The 25,637-nt window shown below is 45.3% G+C and overlaps 2 protein-coding genes across 2 annotated transcripts in view; one reads left to right on the forward strand and one right to left on the reverse strand.

The window, feature by feature from the left end:
* The window catches only part of LOC126108513 (coiled-coil domain-containing protein CG32809-like), a 626,816-nt gene that overhangs the window by 489,400 nt on the left and 111,779 nt on the right, over window positions 1-25,637 (forward strand). The gene's annotated exons all lie outside the window — the stretch shown is intronic.
* LOC126108512 (uncharacterized) overlaps window positions 1-25,637 on the reverse strand; it is a 113,459-nt gene that overhangs the window by 11,835 nt on the left and 75,987 nt on the right. The window contains exons 3-5 of the mRNA XM_049913779.1: window positions 18,594-18,808; window positions 12,655-13,066; window positions 2,863-3,130 (exon numbers count right to left, since the gene is read on the reverse strand). Of these exons, the coding sequence (XP_049769736.1) occupies window positions 2,863-3,130; window positions 12,655-13,066; window positions 18,594-18,808 (895 nt within the window). The remainder of the gene's footprint in view (window positions 1-2,862; window positions 3,131-12,654; window positions 13,067-18,593; window positions 18,809-25,637) is intronic.

Raw genomic sequence — 25,637 nt, forward strand, 5'->3', positions numbered from 1 at the left:
TTCTGATCTAGCTCTGAAATATTACTTTGCAAACTTTCAATCGAATCTGCCATGACAACTAGGTCATCCGCATATGCAAGACTGCTTATTTAGTGTTCACATATCTTAATCTCACCCAGCCAGTCTATTGTTTTCAACATATGATCCATAAATAATATGAACAACAGTGGAGACAGGTTGCAGCCTTGTCTTACCCCTGAAACTACTCTGAACCATGAACTCAATTTACCGTAAACTCTAACTGCTGCCTGACTATCCATGTAAAGACCTTTAATTGCTTGCAAAAGTTTGCCTCCTATTCCATAATCTTGTAGAACAGACACTAACATCCTCCTAGGAACCCGGTCATATGCCTTTTCTAGATCTATGAAGCATAGATACAATTCCCTGTTCCACTCATAACACTTCTCCATTATTTGCCGTAAGCTAAAGATCTGGTCCTGACAACCTCTAAGAGGCCTAAACCCACACTGATTTTCATCCAATTGGTCCTCAACTAATACTCGAACTTTCCTTTCAACAATACCTGGGAAGATTTTACCCACAACGCTGATTAAAGAGATACCTCTGTAGTTGTTACAATCTTTTCTGTTTCCATGTTTAAAAATTGGTGTGATTACTGCTTTTGTCCAGTCTGATGGAACCTGTCCCGACTCCCAGGCCATTTCAATTATCCTGTGTAGCCATTTAAGACCTGACATTCCACTGTATTTGATGAGTTCCGACTTAATTTCATCCACCCCAGCCGCTTTATTGCACTGCAATCTATTGACCATTTGTTCCACTTCCTCAAATGTGATCCTATTTCCATCATCATTCCTATCCCTCTAAATCTGAAACATTACTGATCGTATTTTCACCTACATTGAGCAACTCTTCAAAATATTCCCTCCATCTGCCCAAGGCATCCACAGGATTCACCAGCAGTTTTCCTGACCTGTCCAAAATACTTGTCATTTCCTTCTTACCTCCCTTTCGAAGACTGCTAATTACACTTCAGAATGGTTTTCCAGCAGCTTGACCAATAGTCTCCAACCTGTTTCCAAAGTCTTCCCACGATTTCTTCTTGGATGCTGCAATTATCTGTTTGGCTTTGTTTCTTTCTTCAACATAACTTTCTCTGTCTACCTGGGTTCTGGTATGTAGCCATTTTTGATACGCCTTCTTTTTCCTTTTACAGGCTGCCTGGACTGTATCATTCCACCAAGCTGTTTGCTTCATCCTACTTTTACACACTACTGTTCCAAGACATTCTTTAGCCACTTCTAGTACTGTGTCCCTGTACCTTGTCCATTCCTTTTCCAATGACTGTAATTGACTACATTCAACTAACTGGTACCTTTCTGAGATCGCTGTTATGTACTTGCGCCTGATTTCCTTATCCTGAAGTTTCTCCACTCTTATCCTCCTACATATGGACCTGACCTCCTGCACTTTCGGCCTCACAATCCCAATTTCACTGCAGATTAAATAATGATCAGTGTCATCAAAGAATCCCCTGAATACACGTGTGTCCCTCACAGCCTTCCTGAATTCCTGATCTGTTATTATATAGTCAATGACAGATCTGGTTCTCCTGCCTTCCCAAGCATACCAGTGAATGTTCTTATGTTTAAAAAAGGAGTTTGTGATTACTAAGTCCATACTGGCACAGAAATCCAAGAGTTGTTTCCCGTTCCTGTTGGCCTCCATATCCTCTCCAAATTTACCCATAACCTTTTCATGCCCTTCTGTTCGATTTCCAATCCTGGCGTTAAAATCACCCATGAGCAGAACACTGTCCTTGTCCTTTACTCTAACAACTACATCACTGAGTGCCGCATAAAAACTATCCATCTTATCTTGATCTGTCCCTTCACAATGCGAATATACTGACAGAATCCTAATTTTCTTGCTAGACACTGTCAAATCTATCCACATCAGTCGTTCGTTTACATACCTTATTGCAACTACGCTGGGTTCCCTTTCTTTCCTGATGTAAAGCCCTACACCCCATCGTGCTATTCCTGCTTTGACTCCTGACAGGTAGACCTCGTATTCTCCCACTTCCTCTTCTTTCTCACCCCTTACCCGAATGTCACTAACAGCTATAACGTCCAGCCGCATCTAACTTGCAGCCTCTGCCAGCTCTACCTTCATCCCAGAGTAGCCCCCATTGATATTAATAGCTCCCCATCTCATTACCATTTGTTTGCCAAGTATCTTAGGAGTCCCTGGTTTGTCAGTTAGAGGTGGGACTCTGTCACCTCCAAAGGTCCGAGGCATTTTGCTCTGATTGTTGCCAGCATCATATTTAAAGTACCAGGGAAGCAGGTTGCTAGCCTTACTTGCTCCGAGTCCCATTGGGTTTTACCCCTAACAGCTGAGGGACTAACCGGTGGATTTGGTAGTCTTTGCCGTATGAGCACAAAGGTGACCACGACTCAGAATATGTCCGAGATGCCCAGCCTTATTCCGAAGTAACTGGTATCCCGACTGTCGGGACCACTTACTTGGCCACTCATACGTTGCCCGTGGTTCATGAACTAGGACATGACTTCAGGAACTCACACGCTTATTTCGTGAGATATTTGGCCCGGTCACGATCAGTAGAGCACCCTGTATAAAAGATTGCCTTCAATATCTGTGATGAATAAGTACCCAAACCCTCTAGTGTATTGCAGCTGACTGAAGCATCCCTTTGCCTTAGACAGGGTAATCCAAATGCCAGTGTTCATGTAAACCCAACACGGCGTGCCCCAAAGTTCGACACATTGGGCTCGAAGTGGTCCCGGCAGTGACTGACCAGTTGAGCGCAGTATCCCCCCACGTGGCCGGCAGTGGCCAGTAGCCGTGTGCGCTGGACAGCAGCAGGTGGGTTACCTGGGCGTGGTGTACTCGTCCTCGGGGTCCTCGGACACGGGCGCGACGTGCAGCTCCCTGCTCCTCCTGGTGGTGGGGCGGCCCTCCTCCAGCTCCAGCTCCAGCGTCTGGCCGTCCGAGTCCCCGTGCAGCGCCTGGTGCTCCTGCTGCCTCTTGAACAGCTTGTGGCTGGACACGACGCCGCCCTCCAGCAGGGACCCCTCGAAGGCCTTGTTGGACAGGAAGGAGTCCCCACCCAGTCCCAGGCCGTCCACCCCGAAGATGCTTCCTGCGGGCACAAGCGGCGTGTACTGTACAGTCCAGCATCTGCGTCTACTGACTGTGCACATATACTCTGCAAACGATCTTACAATCTGTGGCGGATGGGTACTTTGTGTAACACTGTCATCTCACATCTTTCCTGTTCCAGTCCCAAGCGGTTTGTAGAAAAACAGTTGTGACGTGTAATTAAATACTGGGTCGAGCGCCAAAAATCTGATTTAGAGATAATCGACAAAATACACTACTGGCCATTAAAATTGCTACACCACGCGAAATTTAACCGACAGGAAGAAGATGCTACGATATGCAAATGATTAGCTTTTCAGAGCATTCACACAAGGTTGGCGCCGGTGGCGACACCTACAAAGTGCTGACATGAGGAAAGTTTCCAACTGATTTCTCATACACAAGCAGCAGTTAACCGGCGTTGCCTGGTATAACGTTGTTGTGATGCCTCGTGTAAGGAGGACAAATGCGTAGCATCGCGTTTCCGACTTTGATAAAGGTCGGATTGTAACCTATAGCGATTGCGATTTATCGTATCGCGACATTGCTGCTCCCGTTGGTCGAGATCCAATGACTGTTGCGCGGAATATGGAATCGGTGGGTTCAGGAGGGTAATACGGAACGCCGTGCTGGATCCCAACGGCCTCGTATCACTAGCAGTCGAGATGACAGGCATCTTATCCGCAGGGCTGTAACGGATGGTGCAGCCACGTCTCGATCCCTGAGTCAACAGGTGGGGACGTTTGCAAGACGACAACCATCTGCACGAACAGTTCGACGACGTTTGCAGCAGCACGGACTATCAGCTTGGAGACCACGGCTGAGGTTACCCTTCACGCTGCATCACAGACAGGAGCGCCTGCGATGGTGTACTCGACGACGAACCTGGGTGCACGAATGGCAAAACGTCGTTTTTTCGGATGAATCCAGGTTCTGTTTACACCATCATGATGGTCGCATCCTTGTTTGTCGACATCGCGGTGAACGCACATTGGAAGCGTGTGTCCGTCATCGCCATATTGGTGTATCACCCCGCGTGATGGTATGGCGTGCCATTGGTTACACGTCTCGGTCACCTCTTGTTCACATTGACGGCACTTTGAACAGTGGACGTTACATTTCAGATGTGTTACGACCCGTGGCTCTACCCTTCATTCGATCCCTGCGAAACTCTACATTTCAGCAGGATAGTGCACGGCCACATGTTGCAGGTCCTGTATGGGCCTTTCAGGATACAGAAAATGTTCGACTGCTGCCCTGGCCAGTACATTCTCCAGATTTCTCACCAATTGGAAACGTCTGGTCAATGGTGGCCGAGCAACTGGCTCGTCACAATACGCTAGTCACTATTGTTGACGAACTGTGGTATCGTCTCGAAGGTGCATGGGCAGCTGTACCTATACACACCATCCGAGCTCTGTTTGACTCAATGTCCGTTATTACGGCCAGAGGTGGTTGTTCTGGGTACTGATTTCTCAAGATCTATGCACCCAAATGTCGTGAAAATATAATCACATGTCATTTCTAGTATAATGTATTTGTGCAATGAATACCCGTTTATCATCTGCATTTCTTCTTGGTGTGGCAGTTTTAATGGCCAGTAGTGTATCTACAGCATGTACACAAAAGCAGTATAAACGTTGGGAAACGGAACACAAACACAAAAACTATATGTTTTTCATGTCGTATATGTGTTTTTATTCTACGTCAGTATATTAAGAACAAAATTATAAAAAATTTGAAGAAAATGAAACATTCTGTACTCAATGGCTTTTATACAAATAGTGATACAACCGCCATCATACCCATTTTCACTCATTTTACAATGTTCTCGTAAATCCTCTTATTCTCCTCTTTTGCAAATGCAATCGTTTTAGCTAAATCCCTTCCCATTCCTTCAGACGACCTAGGTTGGTTGACCCTGTAAGATTCCCAGCAGCACCCTTTGGAGATCAGAAGGCTTCACATTACTCTTCAAGACGCAACGTTCCTTGCTCTCTTCTGTTGCACTGAGAGTTGACTAAACTTATCCCTAGTATCCCTACTAGTCGTTCAGCAGTCAGCCTGATCCACTGTGAAAAATGTTCAAATGTGTGTGAATTCCTAAGGGACCAAACTGCTGAGGTCATCGGTCCCTAGCCTTACACACTACTTAAACTACGAGGGCAGTTCAATAAGTAATGCAACACATTTTTTTCTGAAACAGGGGTTGTTTTATTCAGCATTGAAATACACCAGGTTATTCCCCAATCTTTTAGCTACACAACACTATTTTTCAACGTAATCTCCATTCAATGCTACGGCCTTACGCCACCTTGAAATGAGGGCCTGTATGCCTGCACGGTACCATTCCACTGGTCGATGTCGGAGCCAACGTCGTACTGCATCAATAACTTCTTCATCATCCGCGTAGTGCCTCCCACGGATTGCGTCCTTCATTGGGCCAAACATATGGAAATCCGACGGTGCGAGATCGGGGCTGTAGGGTGCATGAGGAAGAATAGTCCACTGAAGTTTTGTGAGCTCCTCTCAGGTGCGAAGACTTGTGTGAGGTCTTGCGTTGTCATGAAGAAGGAGAAGTTCGTTCAGATTTTTGTGCCTACGAACACGCTGAAGTCGTTTCTTCAATTTCTGAAGAGTAGCGCAATACACTTCAGAGTTGATCGTTTGACCATGGGGAAGGACATCGAACAGAATAACCCCTTCAGCGTCCCAGATGACTGTAACCGTGACTTTACCGGCTGAGGGTATGGCTTTAAACTTTTTCTTGGTAGGGGAGTGGGTGTGGCGCCACTCCATTGATTGCCGTTTTGTTTCAGGTTCGAAGTGATGAACCCATGTTTCATCGCCTGTAACAATCTTGGACAAGAAATTGTCACCCTCAGCCACATGACGAGCAAGCAATTCCGCACAGATGGTTCTCCTTTGCTCTTTATGGTGTTCGGTTAGACAACGAGGGACCCAGCGGGAACAAACCTTTGAATATCCCAACTGGTGAACAATTGTGACAGCACTACCGACAGAGATGTCAAGTTGAGCACTGAGTTGTTTGATGGTGATCCGTCGATCATCTGGAACGAGTGTGTTCGCACGCTCCGCCATTGCAGGAGTCACAGCTGTGCACGGCCGGCCCGCACGCGGGAGATCAGACAGTCTTGCTTGACCTTGCGGCGTTGATGACACACGCTTTGCCCAACGACTCACCGTGCTTTTGTCCACTGCCAGATCACCGTAGACATTCTGCAAGCGCCTATGAATATCTGAGATGCCCTGGTTTTCCGCCAAAAGAAACTCGATCACTGCCCGTTGTTTGCAACGCACATCCGTTACAGACGCCATTTTAACAGCTCCGTACAGCGCTGCCACCTGTCGGAAGTCAATGAAACTATACGAGACGAAGCGGGAATGTTTGAAAATATTCCACAAGAAATTTCCGGTCTTTTTTAACCAAAATTGGCCGAGAAAAAAAATGTGTTGCATTACTTATTGAACTGCCCTTGTAACCTATTCCAAGTACAACACACACAGCCATGCCCGAGGGAGGACTCGAACCTCTGACGGGAGAGGCCGCGCAATCCGTGACATGGTGCCTCAAACCAAGCGCGGCGAATCGACTGTGCTTTTGAAATATACGCACTGGTGAAATTCATATTTCTTCAGCTGGTGACTTAAATGCGTAAAAATCTCTTTCTTGCGTAACAGTCGCTGTGAATGATACTGAGCGCGGAGATTCAGTGATGAGTATAACTAAATCTTTCGCTACGGTCGCAGGTTCGAATCCTGCCTCGGGCATGGGTGTGTGTGTTGTCCTTAGGTTAGTTAGGTTTAAGTAGTTCTAAGTTCTAGGGGACTGATGAACACAGATGTTAAGTCCCATAGTGCTCAGAGCCATTTTTTGAACTAAATCTTTCGGAACTTCACATGTAGTTCTTTCGTTTCTTAATCTGAGCGAAATCACGATAGCAAGCATAAGTGGCCTTTCAGCAAAAACTTGTTATTTATGTCCGTAAAGTAACGCTTTTCTGTCAGGTAAGTAAACGATCCCATGCAAGTAACTAACTGTAAGCTCATAATCAGAACGATTGTCTTTGTCGATACAAAATTTGTTTCAATAATAAATTAAACGCATTAAATACTTTAACATTACGTATGGTGATTACAAGCCTTATAACAAAGATTAAAATGACAATCAAGGTCGACTTTGTGCGTGGGAACCACTGACGCTGGAATCAGGATATTGTCTTTTCGAGTACATGCCTTTACTTCGCTATCTGATTTCTTACTTTCATTTTGAGCTCTACCTGCACCTCTCTTCCTCAGTTTTCCTTTTCATTTTGCAGTATTCTGTATTATTTACGTGTAATAATTACTTCAGCAATCCCCTATTGTTGCAAACAAACCACAGAGGTGCTTCAGTTGTCAGCAATTCACACATGTGCACGCCGTTCAAGACGCTAACAGAGTGTTCTCGCATGACTCATAATTTGAACATCGATATGGCCTTGGCCTTTACAGTGGAATTTCACGAAAAACTCAAATTTTCCTTTTTTAGCGCTCGACCCGTTATTTATCAACATGGCAAAATTCTTGGTAAGACTTTGTGATCTCAAATCTATTTAATTTTATCCTCGAGCTCTTCTAGCGATGTATAGGTAGGAGGAAGACACTATAATTGCTTCGCTATTTTATAAATATACGCTGAGGGAATTTTGACAGTAAACCATACAGTGGTGGAGGACGGCTTTCTTGCACCGTCTGCCACTGCACTTGGCTCAGCGTCTCCGTCATACTTTCAGGCGTAGTGAACGAACCTGTAATGAAACGCACCGCTCTTCTTTGGATTCTCCGCTGTTTCCTCTTGTTTATACTATCCGGTACGTGTCCCACACTGAGGAGCAATAATCTCGTACGGGGCGAAGGAGGGTTTTGTAAGGTACCTCCTTTGTGGGTGGACGACACTTCCTGAAATTTATTCCAAAGGTTGTCAGTTTGGCATCTGCATGGCCTTTGACAATTTTTGTGCAGTCACACCACTTTAAATCGCTCCATACGCGTACTGCTGGACATCGAATGGATGCGAGTGCTTCCAGCGATTGTTCTGCAGTGTTCTAGTCATACACTAATAGAGTTTTCACCTAATTATGCTCAAGAGGCTATGTTTGTTACTGTTTAGGTGCAACTACCAATCCGTGCATTACCCGCAGAACGCACTATGGAAGTCTATGACATCGTTTGTAGTATGGCTATTACAATGAGCGGCAATAATCTATTAAAATCAATAAGACAGAAAACATTTACATTACTTAACCTGTATTGATCGTCCGTTTTTACGGTTCTGCACCTCGGTCGGCAAAAACGCAACACTTTTCAAAATGGTTCAAATGGCTCTGAGCACTATGGGACTTAACTGCTACGGTCATCAGTCCCCGAGAACTTAGAACTACTTAAACCGAACTAACCTAAGGACAGCACACAACACCCAGCCATCACGAGGCAGAGAAAATCCCTGACCCCGCCGGGAATCGAACCCGGGAACCCGGGCGTGGGAAGCGAGAACGCTACCGCACGACCACGAGATGCGGGCCGAAACACTTTTCAGATCGCTTTGTTCTCAGGAACAAATGTCAAATAATGGGGTCTGCAGTCCCTTGGCAGTGTAAAAACTTAAGCTTCAAAGTCAATGCAATAAAAATATACGGCAATTTTTGTTACACATTTTGATACTCGAAAACATATTTACCAAAACCTATAGATTAACTATCTATATACATGACTGAGTTTGTACGGAACACTCAGAGTTCGGATTCTTGTCGCACTTGTTCGGTTTTTTTTTAATACCCCATATTTCGAAACAAATTCGAAAGGAGAAAGCTAGTAGGTACATTTCTGCGACCAGAAGAGCCTACAGTAGTATGCCGATACCGAAATAAAGAGTCAATGCTTGGCGATGCATGAATAGCGAAATGCCCCAACTAAGACGCAACCGTGGCGAGCTTAAACATATTGGACAATATGTTTCGATTGTATGACAAGATAAAAATTTTATTTTAACGTTCCTAGTGTTCAGACGATTATATTCACGAATTGTTAATAAAAACGTTCGATACTTTTCCTACAATTGATTGCAAACGGGAATATAAAGTCTGAAGAGAGAGCGAAACTTGAAATTTGCTCCACCGTATGTTAGACTGAGGCATAAGGAGTACCGTTTTTTCTTCGCATTTTAGTATTCCGGTTGCTATGGGTTTATTTACTGATTCTAATTTTTTATTTGTAGTTCACTGTTGCGGTTTGAATTCATATATTGTTGTCGCTTTCGCATTTGGAGATAGTGAGTGGCGCTGTGGGCGCTAGAAAAAGGAGTGGCAAGTGGAGAAATCTGAACATTTCCGAAATAATCCTCTGTTTGAGTTCAGTAGAGGGTTGATAGCAGCGGAGGCAGCCAGAAACATTTGCGCCGTGTGTGCGGATAACGCCATTGGACAGAGCAGCGCAAGAAAATGTTTTTCTCGTTTTAAGGAGGATCCTTTAGACGTTAGTGACTTGGTTCAAATGGCTCTGAGCACTATGGGACTTAACATCTGAGGTCATCAGTCGCCTAGAACTTAGAACTACTTAAACCCAACTTAACCTAAGGACAGCACACACATCCATGCCGGAGGCAGTCTTCGAACCTGCTACCGTAGCGGTCGCTGGGCTCCACACTGCAGCGCCTAGAACCGCACGGCCACTGCGGCCGGCCGTTAGTGACTCCCCATGTTCAGGAATACCTTGTTACGAGGGCAGTTCAATAAGTAATGCAACACATTTTTTTTTCTGAAACAGGGGTTGTTTTATTCAGCATTGAAATACACCAGGTTATTCCCCAATCTTTTAGCTACACAACACTATTTTTCAACGTAATCTCCATTCAATGCTACGGCCTTACGCCACCTTGAAATGAGGGCCTGTATGCCTGCACGGTACCATTCCACTGGTCGATGTCGGAGCCAACGTCGTACTGCATCAATAACTTCTTCATCATCCGCGTAGTGCCTCCCACGGATTGCGTCCTTCATTGGGCCAAACATATGGAAATCCGACGGTGCGAGATCGGGGCTGTAGGGTGCATGAGGAAGAACAGTCCACTGAAGTTTTGTGAGCTCCTCTCGGGTGCGAAGACTTGTGTGAGGTCTTGCGTTGTCATGAAGAAGGAGATGTTCGTTCAGATTTTTGTGCCTACGAACACGCTGAAGTCGTTTCTTCAATTTCTGAAGAGTAGCACAATACACTTCAGAGTTGATCGTTTGACCGTGGGGAAGGACATCGAACAGAATAACCCCTTCAGCGTCCCAGAAGACTGTAACCGTGACTTTACCAGTTGAGGTTATGGCTTTAAACTTTTTCTCGGTAGTGGAGCGGGTGTGGCGCCACTCCATTGATTGCCGATTTGTTTCAGGTTCGAAGTGATGAACCCATGTTTCATCGCCTGTAACAATCTTTGACAAGAAATTGTCACCCTCAGCCACATGACGAGCAAGCAATTCCGCACAGATGGTTCTCCTTTGCTCTTTATGGTGTTCGGTCAGACAACGAGGGACCCAGCGGGAACAAACCTTTGAATATCCCAACTGGTCAACAATTGTGACAGCACTACCAACAGAGATGTCAAGTTGAGCACTGAGTTATTTGATTGTGATCCGTCGATCATCTCGAACGAGTGTATTCGCACGCTCCGCCATTGCAGGAGTCACAGCTGTGCACGGCCGGCCCGCACGCGGGAGATCAGACAGTCTTGCTTGACCTTGCGGCGATGATGACACACGCTTTGCCCAACGACTCACTGTGCTTTTGTCCACTGCCAGATCACCGTAGACATTTTGCAAGCGCCTACGAATATCTGAGATGCCCTGGTTTTCCGCCAAAACAAACTCGATCACTACCCGTTGTTTGCAACGCACATCCGTTACAGACGCCATTTTAACAGCTCCGTACAGCGCTGCCACCTGTCGGAAGTCAATGAAATTATACGAGACGAAGCGGGAATGTTTGAAAATATTCCACAAGAAATTTCCGGTTTTTCCAACCAAAATTGGCCGAGAAAAAAAATGTCTTGCATTACTTATTGAACTGCCCTCGTAATTTACTCGAGACCTGGCGAATGTTATGAGCTGTGGTCATTCCACCGTCGTGTGACATTTGCGAAAGTTCAGAAATCGAGTGTATATACACTGTATGCTCTATGCCAAAATCACAAAAATAAGCGACTGGCCATTTCTGCATCTCTTCTTTCTCGTCATCAACTGGCTCGTGAACGCCACCGATCATTCCTGACCTGTATCCTTACAGGAGACGAGAGATGGTGCCTTTATGCTAACACGAGGAAAAGAAAGGAATGGTTGGGGCCAAACAAAGCAATAGGTCGCCATACAAAGAGCCGCGCGCATCCACAGAAGATCGTGTTATGCATCTGGTGGAACAGCGACTGCGTAGTGTGGTACGGATTGCTCCTCTTTGGTGTAACCATCACTGCCGACATTTATTGTCAACAGTTCAGGCACGTTACAGACGCAGTCCAAGAAAACCAGGTGAGACTGTGTGGAGTGACGCTCCTCCACGATAACGCCCGCCCGCATTCTGGTAGACTGACAAAAAAACACTGTAGAGGAAATGGGTTGGGAAGACATTCCACAACCACGTTATTCACCCGATCTTGCGCCCTCAGATTTTCGCCTTTCCCGCTCTCTAAAGAACAACCTACAAGGAATTCCTTCCCGCTTGAAAATTAATTCCGAACATGGCTTGACGAGTTCTTCGCCTCAAAACCACGTGATTTCTACAGTCGCGGGATTGGAAAATTACTCTAGCGTCGGCAGACTGTCCATGGATGATGTCCCTGTTATGTGTATCTCTCGTTTTTATTGTACTTACAGAAAAACCATGCGAACTTTGCACCGGCCTAGTAATTCTATAGACTATAGAAGTGTCCAATGTTAAAGTTACTTTTATACAAAAGCATATAAAGTTCGTGGAAATTCTGCTAGAGGTTAATTTAAACTGTCAGATTATGTAACCCTTCCAGGAAGTTACCGTAATTTAAAATAGCACAGTGGACACATATGCTTTAATCAGAAACAAGTAACAGACTTAAAGATAGTCTAAAAACTACTGGTTCATGAAAGCAGATCAGACAACACCGATGTTGCCGCTGTGATCATCGTTTGCATTAGTCATATGAACCTACTACAAGTGTTCACTGCATTAAAGGCAACTACCATTTGGAGACGTTGTAATAGCCAAGAAAAACTGGTGGCAGACGCGTGTAGGAAGTTGGGCGAGCAGTGGGAAAATAAAAATAAAAACATGATTTAGCAGACTATATGAAAGATAGTGAAAAAACTGTTCTGATGGAAGAAACCACATGGAAGCTCATGCAAGATCAACAGAGTAAGAGTCAGCACTGGAAGACAGCTCAGCACTGCAATTTTTGGAGAAGATTGAAGCCCAGCTGTCCAGTGAGGCAGGGAGACGCCACGTCGTGCCCACCTGAGAGGATCTGCTGCTGCTGCTGCTGTTGCTGCGGCTGCTCGGGCAGACGGGGCCTCGAACCCTCGATCTGCTGGATGACGTTCTGGCCGCGGGGCGCGATCTGGCCGGCGACCAGCAGCGGGTGCATGAACTGCGGGGGCGGCGGAGGCGGAGGGGGCGGCGTGGCGGAGGCGGGCGACTGCCCGTTGGCCGGGTAGTCCTCGTGGTGGTTGCCGTGGTGGTGCTTGTGGTCGCGGTGCGCCTTGCCCGCGGCCAGCGCCGCGCCGAACAGGTACACCATCGTCACCTCGCCCAGCATGCCTCCAGAGCCCTGCGGCGCTCCAGGGCCCTCCAGGAAGCCGCCGCCCGGCTGGCGCTGCTCCTGGCCCGTGATGGCCACTCCGCCTCCGGGGATCGTGTAGCCTACCAGCTGGAAGGAGAGGGGTCCCAGTCTCAAGCAACATACCAGGAGTCAACAATCACTTGATATAATATACCTTCAGAATTCCAGAATAGGCAAAACGAGTAGTCCATCTGCTGGAAAAACAGTGACCCATTTCTGATGGGACATACCAATAGTCAAATAAACCACAATTAACATCCGCATGATACAATACTGACCAGTCATCTGCCATCCATATACTCCACCAGCTGGAAGGAGGGATCCAAATCTCAAACAATATACCGGGAGTCGAGGAAAACGACGTCGACACTCACACGGCATAATATACCTTCAGAATTCCAAAATAAGCAAGTCGAGTAGTCCATCTGCTGCAAAAAGTGACATACCAATAGTCAAATAAACCACAATTAACATCCGCATGATACAATAGTGACCAGTCATCTGCCATCTATATACTCCACCAGCTGGAAGGAGGGATCCAAATCTCAACCAATATACCGGGAGTCGAGGAAACATCATCAACACTCACACGACATAATATACCTTCAGAATTCCAAAATAGGCAAGTCGAGTGTCCATCTGCTGCAAAAAGTGATCCATTTCTGATGGGACATACCAATAGTCAAACCACAATTAACATCCGCATGATACAATAGTGACCAGTCATCTGCCATCTATATACTCCACCAGCTGGAAGGAGGGATCCAAATCTCAACCAATATACCGGGAGTCGAGGAAACATCATCAACACTCACACGACATAATATACCTTCAGAATTCCAAAATAGGCAAGTCGAGTAGTCCATCTGCTGGAGAAACAGTGACCCGTTTCTGAAGGAACATACCAATAGTCAAATAAACCAAAATTAACATCTGCATGATACAATACTGAGCGATCATCTGGCATCCATATACTCCACCAGCTGGAAGTGAGCAAGTCACATTTCACGGGGCACAGTGAAGCTCAGAGAAGTCATTAACACCACCCAAAACAATAGCATCGTGCTCCCCACCAGCTGGTAGGAGTCCAACACATTTCTCGAAAGGCTCGACTCATGGAAACCAACATTAACACCTACATCGTATAATAATGAACCAGCTTCTAACACCAAAAATAGTTGTTCATGTAGCCCACCAGCTGTAATTAGAGTGGTCTGCTTCACAAACGACAGAGTGAGTGTCATGCAAATCTACATTAACTTCTACATAATTTTGAACTATCTTCTGACATTCACGACAGTTGTATCGTGTAGCGTCACCAATTTCAAAAAGAGTGATTCGTTTTCCAAGCGGCACAGCAAAGATGAGGCGAAACACCAACAACATCCACATGAAAGCTTGTTGGCAACCTTCTAGGACAACTACCTGCTAGCTGCAAACAGACTGACCCAGGAAACTTCCTGGTAGATTAAAATTGTGTGCCGGACCGAGGCTCGAACTCGGACCCTTGCCTTTCGCGGGCAATAGCCTTTCTTTCAGGAGTACTAGTTCTGCAAGGTTCGCAGGAGAGCTTCTGTGAAGTTTGGAAGGTAGGAGACGAGATACTGGCAGAAGTAAAGCTGTGAGGACTGGGCGTGAGTCGTGCTTCGGTAGCTCAGATGGTAGAGCACTTGCCTGCGAAAGGTAAAGGTCCCGAGTTCCAGTCTCGGTCCGGCACACAGATTTAATCTGCCAGGAAGTTTCATATCAGCGCAGAGTGAAAATCTCCGCTGCAGAGTGAAAATCTCATTCTACAGACTGGCCCATTTGTCAAGGGAAACAGTGAGAATAAAGCACAACAAAATAAACATCGACCAACATAAATATTCGCCACCGTTTAGTGGCTATAATACTTTTGTGCCACCTTCTGGCTAGAAAATACCTGAATTGGGCCCACCAGCTCGAGAGAGAGTGTAGAGTCAAACAACATTAGGGCCCACATGACACAGTGTCTGGTAGTCCTTGAACTATTGTCATAGATGGACCACTACCCGGTAACAATTCATGCCAATCTTTAATAATGGTCAACGAGATACTGTACATTTTGCCACAGTGAGACAGACTTTCTGGTAACATTAAATAACATTAATTGGCTAGTCAGAGGTACAGATTGTTTCACCACATTCCTGATCAAACCAATATTGCACAATTACAGCTGCATGCATAGGGACATTTTGATCTTAGACGAGTAGCCCGCTGCCAGGAATGGATTCGGCACTATTCAGTAAGCACTGCGACCTGAAATTCTTTTGCTGATATTACCTGCCATCTCTCCTTCCAACTCTCATCATCTCCTGGCATGGTGAACCGTTTCTCACTGGAGATACACTTGTGAAGGAGCCACACAAAAGCCTACGTTAACTGTTACAGATAGACTGTGAGAGAGTAATGGAATGTTATAATGAATGTGGAAGAGTAAATGAATGTGGAAGAGTAAATGAGAGTAAATTAGTGATAATGGCTGTGACACAATGTGTAAAGAGTGAGTGAGAGGGTAAATCAGGGAATTTAAAAATAAGTTGTTGGGTGGTAAATAGATTTAGAGAGAAAGAGGGAGAGAGAGAGACAGAGAGAGAGAGAGAGAGAGAAAGAAAGAAAGAGAGAGAGAGAGAGTGAGAGAGAGAGAGAGAGAGAGAGTATGGGAGAATGAGTGAATATGAGTAAACAGGAGCTTGTAAACGTAAATGTGGGAGAGTAGATGATGGCATATGAAAGAGAGTGAGTGTGAGTAAATGAGAGATTGCGAGTGTGAGAGAGTAAACGAGAGTGAGTGCGAGTGAGTGTTTGAGAATGAGTGAATGTATATGAAAGTGTAGGAGCGAGAGGAAGAGAGAGAGAGAGCATGAATGTGGGATATGGTGGGTGAAAACAGATCTAATGATTGTAAATATTCACAGCTCGTGGTCGAGTGGTTACCATTGGTACTTCTAGATCATGGGGTCCAAGGTTCGGTTTCCAGATGGATCAGAGTCCATCAGCTCGGGGACCGGGTGTTTTGATGTCCTTATCATCAGTCCCCACGTCGTGGCCTCGCAGTAGCGGTCTCGCTTTTCCAGCACAGGGTCCCGGGTCCGATTCCCGGTGGGGTCAGGGATTTTCACCTGCCTCGAGATGACTGGGTATTGTTGTGTCGTCTTCATCATCATCATTCACCCCCATTACGGGTCGAAGGAAGGCAATGGCAAACCATCTCCACTAGGACCTTGCCTAATATAGCAGTGTAGGTCTCCTGCATCGTTCCCCTACACTCTGTCAAGAAGTATGGGATCATCATCATCATCATCATCATCATCATCATTATTGACACACAAGTCTTTGAAGTGGAGTCAAATAAAAAGACATGCACCAAGTAGCCAAACAACCACAGATGACCCCCTTCCCAGCAAATAATGCCATACAATCATTTTATTTCTTTCATTTGGTATTATCGTCAGTTGATGTCATTTACTAGTGGAACTGCATCATTTTTGAATATATTCTCAACCTTCATCCAATTACTTTCCCGTATCAGTTTTCTTGAATCCTTCCTGGAAGGAAGCGAAATGTAGTGTGAGGAGGACTATGCGAGAGGCGTTCAATTAATTCGAAAGTAAAGTTCTATGTATTGACTTGGCAGAAAATCCTAAGAAATTTTAGTCTTATGTCAAAGCGGTAGGTGGATCAAAACAAAGTGTCCAGACACTCTGTGACCAAAATGGTACTGAAACAGGGGGTGACAGACTAAAGGCCGAAATACTAAATGTCTTTTTCCAAAGCTGTTTCACAGAGGAAGACTGCACTGTAGTTCCTTCTCGAGATCGTCGCAGAGATGACAAAATGGTAGATATCGAAATAGATGACAGAGGGATAGAAAAACAAAATCGCTCAAAAGAGGAAAGACCGCTGGACCTGATAGTATACCAGTTCGATTTTACACAGAGTACGCGAAGGAACTTGCCCCCCTTCTTGCAGCGGTGTACCGTAGGTCTCTAGAAGAGCACAGCGCTCCAAAAGATTTGAAAAGGGCACAGGTGATCCCCGTTTTCAAGAAGGGACATCGAACAGATGTTCAAAACTATAGACCTATATCTCTAACGTCGATCAGTTGTAGAATTTTGGAACACGTATTATGTTCGAGTATAATGATTTTTCTGGAGAGTAGAAATCTACTTTGTAGGAATCAGCATGGGTTTCGAAAAAGACGATCGTGTGAATCCCAGCTCGCGCTATTCGTCCACGAGACTCAGTGGGCCATAGACACGGGTTCCCAGGTAGATGCCGTGTTTTTTGACTTCCGCAAGGCGTTCGATACAGTTCCCCACAGTCGTGTAATGAACAAAGTAAGAGCATATGGACTATCAGACCAATTGTGTGATTGGATTGAAGAGTTCCTAGATAACAGAACGCAGCATGTCATTCTCAATGGAGAGAAGTCTTCCGAATTAAGAGTGATTTCAGGTGTGCCGCAGGCGAGTGTCGTGGGACCGTTGCTATTCACAATATACATAAATGACCTTGTGGATGACATCGGAAATTCACTGAGGCTTTTTGCGGATGATGCTGTGGTATATCGAGAGGTTGTAACAATGGAAAATTGTACTGAAATGCAGGAGGATCTGCTGCGAATTGACGCATGGTGCAGGGAATGGCAATTGAATCTCAATGTAGACAAGTGTAATTTGCTGCGAATAGATAGAAAGAAAAATCTCTTATCATTTAGCTACAATATAGCAGGTCAGCAACTCGAAGCAGTTAATTCCATAAATTATCTGGGAGTATGCATTAGGAGTGATTCGAAATGGGATAATCATATAAAGTTGATCGTTGGTGAAGCAGATGCCAGACTGAGATTCATTGGAAGAATCCTAAGGAAATGCAATCCGAAAACAAAGGAAGTAGGTTATAGTACGCTTGTTCGCCCACTGCCCGAATACTGCTCACCGGTGTGGGACCCATACTAGACAGGGTTGATAGAAGAGAGAGATAAGATCCAACGGAGAGCAGCGCGCTTCGTTACAGGATCATTTAGTAATCGCGAAAGCGTTACGGAGATGATAGATAAACTCCAGTGGAAGACTCTGCAGGAGAGACGCTCAGTAGTTCGGTAAGGGCTTTTGTTGAAGTATCGAGAACATACCTTCACCGAGGAGTCAAGCAGTATATTGCTCCCTCCTACGTATATCTCGAGAAGAGACCGTGAGGATAAAATCAGAGAGATTAGAGCCCACACAGAGGCATACCGACAATCCTTCTTTCCACGAACAATACGAGACTGGAATAGAAGGGAGAACCGATAGAGGTACTCAAGGTACCCTCCGCCACACACCGTCAGGTGGCTTGCGGAGTATGGATGTAGATGTAGATGTAGTATGCGTGTAAAGAAAATCCACATATGATGATGTATCTCCAGACTCGCTTCACTGCCTCGCTAGTTTATTAGACCTCAGCACTTCTGTGTCTTGCATGATCTCAATACATTTCACTAGCGCCACGTGACTCACAATGACTGCCACGTCTGCAGCCCCCCCGTCATAAGGTAATGGATCAGCCACGCTGCCCAACCGTGTCCACCCTTCCAGCTCCTCCAGCCACTCACCCTGTTGTGGAATCCCCTGCCGACCCTCTCGTCGTTCACCCAGAGCTGGAATTCTCCAGTCTGGCTGTTCCAGGAGGCGCACGAATGGTACCAGCGATGCAGCCTCAGCGGGTAGTTGAGCCGGTAGAAGGTGTGTCCGTTCACTGACATCTGCCAGTAGTTGGACCGCTGTGTTGAGGACACCCACACGTAGATGGCGCGTGGCTGGTTGGGCACTGTAACAACAGAACAGAAGTATTACAAGGGGTAGAGGTAAAGACTCTCAAGAAAAATAAAGCTCTGACCATGAAACTTTTGATGGTGTTAGTCCTCGTTTACACATTCACCCTACAGTGCAACACATTTTGACCAACTGTGGATGACTTTAAGTCTGTAGTATTGTATTTCAGGAAATGCTCCACTTCTAAAATTACCTCATCGTCATTCTCTAATGGTTTCTTTGTCCAAGGGAAGAGGATATAGTTACCGGTTGCTGTGTCAAAATAATTCAGAGGGCGAGGTCACCTCCTGTGACTGTGTACCATAGAGAGTGACCTGGGGAGTTATCGTTCTAATAAAATGACTCTGAGCCCTATGCGACGTAACATCTGAGGTCATCAGTCCCCTAGAACTTAGAACTACTTAAACCTAACTAACCTAAGGACATCACAAACATCCATGCCCGAGGCAGGATTCGAACCTACGACCGTAGCAATCGCGCGGTGCCGGGCTGAAACGCTTAGAACCGCTCGGCCACAGCGGACGGCTGGAGTTGTTTTGGTGGATCAAAATACTCCTTCGAAAAGCTTCCTACGACGCTTTTTCGTGACGGCATCATACTAAACTCGTCACACAATACTGCATTTTGCCCCTGTAACGGTCTGTTCCTTATTAGCATAGTGTGTTAGCGCCGCACCAGAGCGGTCCCAAAAAATATTCAAAATCAGCTTGTTCGTGGGGTCTTGTACTTGAACGAGGACTCCGCTCTACTGAATTAAGAACGTTTTCCTCTTCTTGAACGTCACGATGTCTTTCAGAGTGAATACGAATACTGGGAAGAGTACCAGTTCGGTATGCTCCACTAAATGTTTTGGCACTCGGAATCCTACGATTAGGATACCAATAGTGATATTCGGCAACAGCAGCTTTCGCATTACCATCACAGAAGCCCAAAATGTATACCATCTCTCCATACTCGTGTCATGAAATGTTGTACGGCATCTCAAAGTGTACACCGGTTCCCGCCAGATCACCCAAGTTAAGCGCTGTCGGGCGTGGCCGGCACTTGGATGGGTGACCATCCGGGCCGCCATGCGCTGTTGCCATATTTCGGGGTGCATTCAGCCTCGTGATGCCAAATGAGGAGCTACTCGACCGAATAGTAGCGGCTCCGGTCAACGAAAACCATCGGAGAGCGGTGTGCTGACCACACGCCCCTGCTATCCGCATCCTCATTTGAGGATGACACGGCGGTCGGATGGTCCTGATGGGCCACTTGTGGCCTGAAGACGGAGTGCTGTGTGCTGTGTATCGCAAAGTGTACAGTACACAGGAGACAATAACAGTAAACACCGACTGCAAGGGTCAACAACGTGGTTGTTATGCAAACGTACCACTCGCTGCACTTGTGTGCCCAAGACATCTTGAACTCAAGTGTAGCACTCCATACACCGTGGCATGTTTCGGAACTCTGTTGTAGCCCCTTAATTATGGATCTGATCACATTACTGTATTTACATTTTTTGTTCCAAATAACCTAACGAATAACCTCCAGCAACCGCGGGGAAAACCTCGTGACTCACCATGTACAGGGGTTGGCGACCACAGCGCTGTATTCTGTCTCTTTACATATCTCTGTATTTGAATACGCATGCCTATACCAGTTTCTTCAGCGCTTCAGTGTGGAATGTTCCAGAATATTATAGCATCTTCAAAAGGTTCGAAAATGTTCTAGAATTTTCCAGAATGCCCTCCAATGGCCTATTACCCTGTTGTGGTGGGGATATGTTCCAGCTGAGAAGGGCATGGAAACACGGTGGTGAGATGCATGCGTCGGCATACTTCCGGAAATCGACTGGAGTGCATCAAAGAAACGTGAAGTAAATTTGTGTGCAACTGACTTGCTTAAAGTAGTGAGCAGTGTGTTAATTGGAATTTTAGTGTGTTATGTATAATTCACATTTAACAAGAGGCCGAAACGTAAAAGAGGAGATCTTCGCAGTGCCAAACTGAAAAGTCATTCTCGATCGAATATTTTGGAATGTTATTGGTGCTCTATAAAGAAATGAATAAGTGAGTTAAGAGAACTTAATTTCAATTTTGCGTGTTACTGAATACATAAGTGGATTTGAGAGTACTTTGAATCACTTGAGATCATTTTTGAGCGCGAAATACCAAAATTTTTAAGTATTTTAATATTCATTTTTCATGATGTCAAATGTTCTCAAGTGATCAAGAATATTCTCAGAAAATAAATAGGAGATAAAGACCGAGGGAGTGGGGTCTTTCTCAATGAGTACTAAGTAAATTGCCGTAATTTCGATTTACATTTGTTTTGTCAATTTTTTAGTGTATAACGAACTCATATTGTGACAAAACAGTGACTGAATGAACAAAACTGAAGTCCGACTTGGATTCGATGAGGAAAACCCCTTAGTCTTAAACTGTTACCGAAAAAAAAATTGTCAAAGTATCCTTTTTACGCACTGCCATTTTATGGATACTGATAGGACTTTACAAAACGATGATACACGCTCACTAATAACGATGTTACTGCCATTGCGAAATAAACGTATTAGGTTCACTTATAAAATGAACTATAATTTTCACAAATATGTGCTGAAAATTGTTATTCATATGGGCTGTAGTGTGTGTGTGTGTATGTGTGTGTGTGTGTGTGTATTTATTTATTTAGCGTATGGCTCATAACATCACAGTAAAAATTACAGAAACAACACGATTAAAAAAAAATCACATATGTATAAACAGAGCAATAAATAACAGTTTGTATATAAGGACACCGCCAATTGTAAATTTACACTCACAGAAGAGCAATCACAAGCAGACGTCCAGCTTAGATAATAAACAGTCGATTGTCTCTTGGGTCGCCATTAGGAAATCCTGTGGGTCACCCTCGTATGCCCTTAGTGTGTGTGTGTGTGTGTGTGTGTGTGTGTTTCACTTCGCCTTGTCTCGTGTCGGAATGTGTAATTAACAGTTAAAGATTCTGTGGCTTAGTCTAACAGACCCCTTCTCTTGTTTGTTTCAGGTAAGCAGTGTGGATCACATGGACAATTTTCTGGTGTTTACAACAGTCCTGAGTAAGTATTTCCCTGTTAATCCGTACGGGAAGCTGTCATAGTGCCGGGTTCTGTCATTTTATTTATAACAGGTATTGGTATGCCGTTTTTTCGGCAATAGTCACAACAATAAAAGCACGTGATGTCACTATAGGCAGAGGTATCAAGGTAATCTAGGTTCGAAAACTTGTAAAAGTATTGCTGGCCGGAGTGGCCGAGCGGTTCTAGGCGCTACAGTCTGGAACGGCGCGACCGCTACGGTCGCAGGTTCGAATCTTGCCTCGGGCATGGAAGTGTGTAATGTCCTTAGTTAGGTTTAAGTAGTTCTAAGTTCTAGGGGACTGATGAGCTCAGAAGTTAAGTCCCATAGTGCTCAGAGCCATTTGAACCATTTGTAAATTTATTGTATAAGATTTGTATTTATTTAATGACTCGTTACATAAATAAGTAAGTGTGACGTATCACCCAGCCTGCTCGAAACCTTTCGATGTAAGGACCTCGTAACTTCTCGATTTGTGGTCACGCGGGAGAAGATAAATAAAAATGTTCCTCATGAGGTTAAAACTCCCATTTTAACTTTCAAATAAACTTGTTTGTGGGAGGACCGTGAGCAAAGACTTCTTTTTTTAGCCATGCATCTCAGTGCAGAGCTGCACTATTATCAGTGGGTTCATTTTAGTTTCCGTCGAATAACAGGTAAAAATTTGCATGCCAGTACACTCTCAGACAAAGAAACGACTCACCACGGAGGATTTTTCGAATGGGACGGAAATCGGTAGAAAAATTGGATGATTTATTCAAGAGAACGTCGCGTCGACAACGAGATCATTAGAGACGGAGTACAAGCTCGGATTAGGAAGTAAATCGGCCGTGCCCTTTCGAAGTAACCGTCCCGCCATTTGTCTGAAACGATTTAGGGAAATCACGGGAAACCTAAATCAGGTTGGCCGGAGACGGGTCTGAACCGTCGTCCTCCCGAATGCGAGTCCAATGTGCTAACCACTGCGCCACCCCGCCCGGTGAGTCTTGGAAGACCTCTGGCCCTTACACATGCAGTTGTTCGGCGTGACATTGTTGGATGTCTTCCTGGTGGGTATCGTGCCCAATTCTGTCCAATTGGTGCGATGGACCGTCAAGATTCCGAGCTGGTTGGAGCACCCTGCCCCTAATGGTTGGTATCCCTCTGCTGTTCGGGGGCTCTCGGGAAACCTCTTCAGCCTAGAATTTCATTGACTGGAGTAGAATAGTCTCCAGTGATGGGTCCCTTCGAAATGAGCCCCAATGACCAGCAGTATCTGGAGACGCTCTGGACAGCGGTGGGATACCAACCTGATTGTCACCTGCCTAACAAACATGGGGCGCCATTTCTCATCGGAATCGAGATATTCTGCTCTTGTAGTTCAATTGAAATACACTACTGGCCATTAAAATTGCTACACCACGAAAATGAAGTGCTACAGACAGGAAATTTGACGGACAGCAAGAAGATACTGTGATATGCAAATGATTAGTTTTTAAGAGCTTTCACACATGGTTGGCGACGGTGGCGACACCTACAACGTGCCGACATGAGGAAAGTTTCCAACCGATTTCTCATACACAAACAACAGTTGACCGGCGTTGCCTGGTGAAACGTTGTTGTGATGCCTCGTATAAGGAGGAGAAATGCGTACCATCACGTTTCCGACTTTGATCAAGGTCGGATTGTAGCCTACCGCGATTGCGGTTTATCGTATCGCGACATTGCTACTCGCGTTGGTCGATGTCCAATGACTGTTAACAGAATATGGAATCGGTGGGTTCAGGAGGACAATACGGAACGCCGTGCTGGATCCCAACGGCGTGATGGTATCGGGTGCCATTGGTTACACGTCTCGGTCACCCCTTGTTCGCATTGACGGCACTTTGAACAGTGGACGTTACATTTCAGATGTGTTACGGCCGTGGCTCTACTCTTCATTCGATCCCTGCGAAACCCTACATTTTAGCAGGATAATGCACGACCGCATTTTGCATGTCCTGCATGGGCCTTTTTGGATACAGAAAATGTTCGACTGCTGCCCTGGCCAGCACATTCTCCAGATCTCTCACCAATTGAAAACGTGTGGTCAATGGTCCGAGCAACTGGCTCGTCACAATAAGCCAGTCACTACTCTTGATGAACTGTGGTGTCGTGTTGAAGCTGCATGTGTAGCTGTACCTACCATCCAAGCTCTGTTTGACTCAATGCCCAGGCGTATCAAAGCCGTTATTACGGCCACAGGTGGTTGTTCTGGGTACTGATTTCTCAGGATCTGTGCACTCAAATTGTAATCACATGTCAGTTCTAATATGATATATTTGTCCAATGATTACCCGTTTATCATCTGCATTTCTTCTTGGTGTAGAAATTTTAATGGCCAGTAGTGTACATCAATTAATTATTAATCACGTTAAAAATAAGTGTCAGTACTGAGATGTGTAGTGTTGTCATACACAATGACAATTATTGAACTGTATTAAATACAATCGTCATAACTTCTGAACGGTCAGCGTTAGGACATTCAGACTGCACAGTTGGCCGCTGGTTCATGATGGGAATTACAGTAGTAGACGCATGCGTATTTCAGTTTAGCGACGAAGCCCACTATGATGTGAATGGGTTCGTCAATAAGCAAAATTGCAGCATTTGGGGGACTGAGAATCCGCATTTCGCGATCCAGACGTCTCTTCACCCTCAACGGGTGACTGTGTGGTGTGCTATGTCCAGTCACGGAATAATCGGTGCGATATTCGTTGATGGCACTGTGACTACCGAATGGTGTGTGAAGGTTTTAGAAGATGATTTCATCCCCATTATCCGAAGTAACCCTGATTTCGACGAGGTGTGGTGCATGTAAGATAGATCTGCGCCCCATCGAAACGGGAGAGTGTTTGATGTGCTGGAGGAGAACTTTGGGGACCGCTTACTGGCTCTAGGGCGCCCAGAAGCCACTATCATGGGCCTCGATTGGCCGATGTATTTTCCGAATCTGACCACATGGGACTCCTTTTTGTGGGGCTATATTGAAGACAAGTTGTGCAGTAATAATCCCAAAACCATTGCTGAGCTTTAAAAAGCCATTCAGGAGGTCATCGACAGCATCGATGTTCTGACACTTCAGCGGGTCATACAGAATTTCGCTACTTGTCTGTGCTATATTGTTGCCAATGATAGCAGGAATATCGATCATATCATAATCTGAATCCGAATATCTGTAGTGGTGTTGGCATGTTGAACGAAATGTATGTAATTTTCTCTGGCACGTGATGACTGGGTGTTGTGTGATGTCCTTAGGTTAGTTAGGTTTAAGTAGTTCTAAGTTCTAGGGGACTGATGACCATAGATGTTAAGTCCCATAGTGCTCAGAGCCATTTGAACCATTTTTTGAAGTGTGTGTACGCCATAGTTTGTAACTGCGAAGGTAATCCCAAAAGTAAGGTCTCCTATTTTTTGTAAGTATACAGACCTGTTTATTTCTACAATGGTTTACCTCAGTTTACAGCTTGAACATGTAGTTATTTTTCGAGATAATCACCATTTCTGTCGATGCATTTTTGTAGACGCTGTGGCAGTTTTTGTACGCCCATGTCATACCAGCTCGCCGCCACGCTGTTCAGAAAGTTATGAACCTCTTCTTTCACCTCGTCGTCGGAGCTGAATCGCTTTCCGGCCAAATGTTCTTTTAACCTAGGGGACAGGTGGTAGTGACTGGGCGCCAAGTGAGGACTATAGAGTGGGGGGGGG

The sequence above is a fragment of the Schistocerca cancellata genome, chromosome 11, assembly GCF_023864275.1.
Source record: "Schistocerca cancellata isolate TAMUIC-IGC-003103 chromosome 11, iqSchCanc2.1, whole genome shotgun sequence".
NCBI lineage: Eukaryota > Metazoa > Arthropoda > Insecta > Orthoptera > Acrididae > Schistocerca > Schistocerca cancellata.